The sequence below is a fragment of the Garra rufa genome, chromosome 22 (genome assembly GCF_049309525.1).
Source record: "Garra rufa chromosome 22, GarRuf1.0, whole genome shotgun sequence".
In the NCBI taxonomy this organism is placed as follows: Eukaryota; Metazoa; Chordata; class Actinopteri; order Cypriniformes; family Cyprinidae; genus Garra; species Garra rufa.
Window position 1 is genome coordinate 19,980,741 of NC_133382.1, and position 3,366 is coordinate 19,984,106.

A 3,366-nucleotide genomic window follows, 5' to 3' on the forward strand; every position below is an offset into this window, starting at 1 on the left:
TGATGAAAGTGCTCTAGTAATTGGCGATTCTATTGTACAGAACGTGAAAATAGAGACTCCAGCCACCATAGTCCAGTGTTTACCGGGAGCCAGAGCGCCTGACATCTTGGCAAATTTAAAAGTGCTGGCTAATGCTAAACGTAAATTCAGTAAGATTGTTATTCACGTCGGCACTAATGATGTTCGACTTCGCCAGTCGGAGATCACTAAAAATAATGTTAAAGAGGTGTGTGAACTTGCAAGTACAATGTCAGACACTGTAATATGCTCTGGTCCCCTCCCTGCTTTCCGTGGTGACGAGATACACAGTAGACTGTGGTCACTCAATGGCTGGATGTCAAAGTGGTGCCCACGAAATAACATAGGTTTCATAGACAATTGGACTAGGGGTGTAAATATTAATCGATTCGTATCGATGCATCGATTATGCAGCCGACAATTCAATGCATCGATTCGTCCGCAAGAGTATCGATTAATGTGTTTATTTTGCCGCCTGTTTGTTCACCTGTCTATTTTTAGAATCCGTTCCGACCTTTCTTTTACTGTCTATGGCTCCGACGTAAGCGTACTACCTACTCCTAAGCTGCGGGTGGCACTAACCTCATTATTGTCTTCTACTTCACACACGTTACTTACGTTTCACAGTCTATCTATGTTGTTCATGTTGACACACCTCACATTATTATCTGACTTTCAAGAGCGATGGAACCGCCAGAGCGAGCTGGCAATGAAAGTGAAACGTTACACACTCCAGTCGGCGTCAAGTCATGGGTGTGGAAGTATTTTGGCTTCAGAAAAAGAGATGGAGCAGTGGTAAGAGATGTTGCCGTTTGCAAAGAAAAAGACTGTCAGTGTGAGATGAAATACGTCGGCAATACGTCGAATCTATCCGCACACCTGAAAAGGCGCCATGGTATTGATGGCGAGTGTAAAGAAAGAACACAGGCTTCCACGCCCGCGACATCACTGACAACGTTTTTTCCTCCAAAATTGTCTAACACTTCTAAAAGAGCAAAAAACATCACCAAAGGCATTGCGTTTTTCATATGCAAAGACATGAGGCCCTATTGTGTCGTAGAGAACGAAGGCTTTAGATACCTGCTTCAAGTTCTTGAGCCAAGATACAATATCCCCTCACGGCAACATTTCAGCGAGTCCTACATTCCGAACTTGTACACCAAAGTTCGTGATGAAGTTATTCAGAGTCTGATGAGTGTAGAGCGAGTAGCCATAACTTCAGATGGATGGACTTCATGCACAACGGAGTCCTACATCACTGTAACGTGTCATTTCATTGACAACAAATGGCAAATGAAAAACCATGTTTTACAGACTCGTGTCTTGGGAGACACTCATTCAGGAGTTAATATCGGGCAGGTTCTGAGAAGTGCGTGTGAAGAATGGGGTATATTGGACAAGGCACCGGCTCTCGTCACCGACAACGCTTCTAATATGATCAAAGCTGGTGAAGAGGCAGGGTTATCACCACATATAAAGTGCTTCACGCACACACTCAATCTAACAACACAAGATGGCCTGAAGATTGCTGCCACAGAGAGGCTTTTAGGGCGCGTGAGAAGAATTGTGAGTTTTTTTCACCGCAGCGCAGTTGCGACCACAGTTTTGCATGAGAAGCAAAGTTTGCTGGGGCTTCCACACCACAAGCTCAAAGCAGACGTGAAAACCCGATGGAACAGTTCTTTCGAGATGTTGGAGCGATTTCTTGAACAACAAGCTGCGGTGATGGCGACACTTCTCGACAAGAAAGTCAGAAAAGGCTCGTGTGACGTGCACACACTCAGTGAAAGTGATCTCTTGGCTGCCGAACAAATGGTGAGTCTGCTAGCCCCGCTAAAGGCTGCTACCACTCTGATGTGCGAGGAGAAGCAACCGACTGTGTCCATCGTCGCACCTCTCCGAATAAAGTTGTTGGCGCATTTCGAATATGCACCGGAGGACTCCCCCTTGATCAAAGACATGAAACGACTCATGTCTGATGATCTTAGAGAGCGGTATGTGGACGAAGAACCATTCTTACTTCGAGCAGCTGCTTTAGACCCCCGATTTAAAAAGCTTCCTTTTCTGGGTGATGAGAGAAGAAACCAAATCTTTGAATATCTAGCTGAAGAAGCGGCACAGCTGAAGGAACAGAGAGGGTAAGTTGTTTCTCATCTTGCTTATTTTAGTGATGGTGTTTTTAATTTAATTTAATAGTAATACTGATGAACCCATACTTGATGTTCCATTGAGTACTCTAGCTTTTTACTAATAACTTTGCCTTTACTGTATGTGTATGTGTTTGTCTGTTACAGAAGGAGTCAGAGGCTCAGCCTGAGGAAACACCTCCTCAATCTTCTCCTCACCAGATTTCTATGGAGCTAAATGAGGTGTGTGATGCAGAAACCACTAAAGGTATGTATTCATACATTGTAGACATACTATATATGCTTTACATGTAATATATATATATATATATATATATATATATATATATATATATATATATATATATGTATGTCTTTTTTTATGTCTGTGCCATTCTAGAATGCCCGCCTGTTTCCAAGAAATCAAAGGTATTGGAGGACCTTTTTGGCGACTCCTTCTGCACTGAGGACCCAAGTGTCAGAGACAAAACATCCAAAGAACTAGCTCATGATGAAGTTAGGAAGTACAGAGATGTTGCATCTTTGAGCCTAGATGGTAAGGTGTTAGACTGGTGGAGAGCTCACCAGGCTGAGTTTCCTCTCCTTGCAGACCTGGCCAAGACGTACTTATGCATTCCTGGTACAAGTGTACCATCAGAACGTGTATTTAGTACAGCAGGGGACATTGTGCGTTCAGAGCGTAGTGTATTGTCTACTGAGCATGTGGACCTGTTAATTTTCTTGAAGAAAAATCTGTCATGGAGCACCATTGAGAGTATTGAGCTGTAGAGGTCAGTCTGTAGGCTTATGTCCTAGACTTTTGTTACTTTTTTGCACTTAAACTGTTTTGTTGAGTAACTGTTCTATTTGCAATGCCTCTGTGTTAGCTCAAGCCATGAGCCATGCTCCTAAATACCTCATTCTTCTAAAATATTTTTTCTTTTGTAGTGAATAGGCTAATTGGCCATAGTAGACCTGCACTATAAGCATTAGACTTTTTTTGTTGTTGTTCTTATTAGTTTATCTGATTGCACTTTGTAGATGCAGTAACTGTTCTATTTGCTGTTCTATTTGAAGTGCATTGAGCACAACTGCTATAGTGTAACACACATTATGTGAATAGTATACTGTTTCTGTATGCTCAATAAAAAGCTAATTATTTACAATTTTTGTTGATTTATTTGAAACTTAATAGATATCATGTAAAAATATCTAGTATTGA

General features: G+C 41.9%; 1 protein-coding gene across 1 annotated transcript; it reads left to right on the forward strand.

Moving 5' to 3' along the window:
- Positions 1–702: 702 nt before the first annotated feature.
- LOC141297439 (E3 SUMO-protein ligase ZBED1-like) lies at positions 703–3,138 on the forward strand. The gene is made up of 3 exons (XM_073827874.1): positions 703–2,133; positions 2,313–2,412; positions 2,545–3,138. Exons 1-3 carry the CDS (start codon positions 703–705, stop codon positions 2,931–2,933), a joined length of 1,920 nt encoding a protein of 639 aa, XP_073683975.1. The 3' UTR covers positions 2,934–3,138.
- The last annotated feature ends 228 nt before the right edge of the window (positions 3,139–3,366 follow it).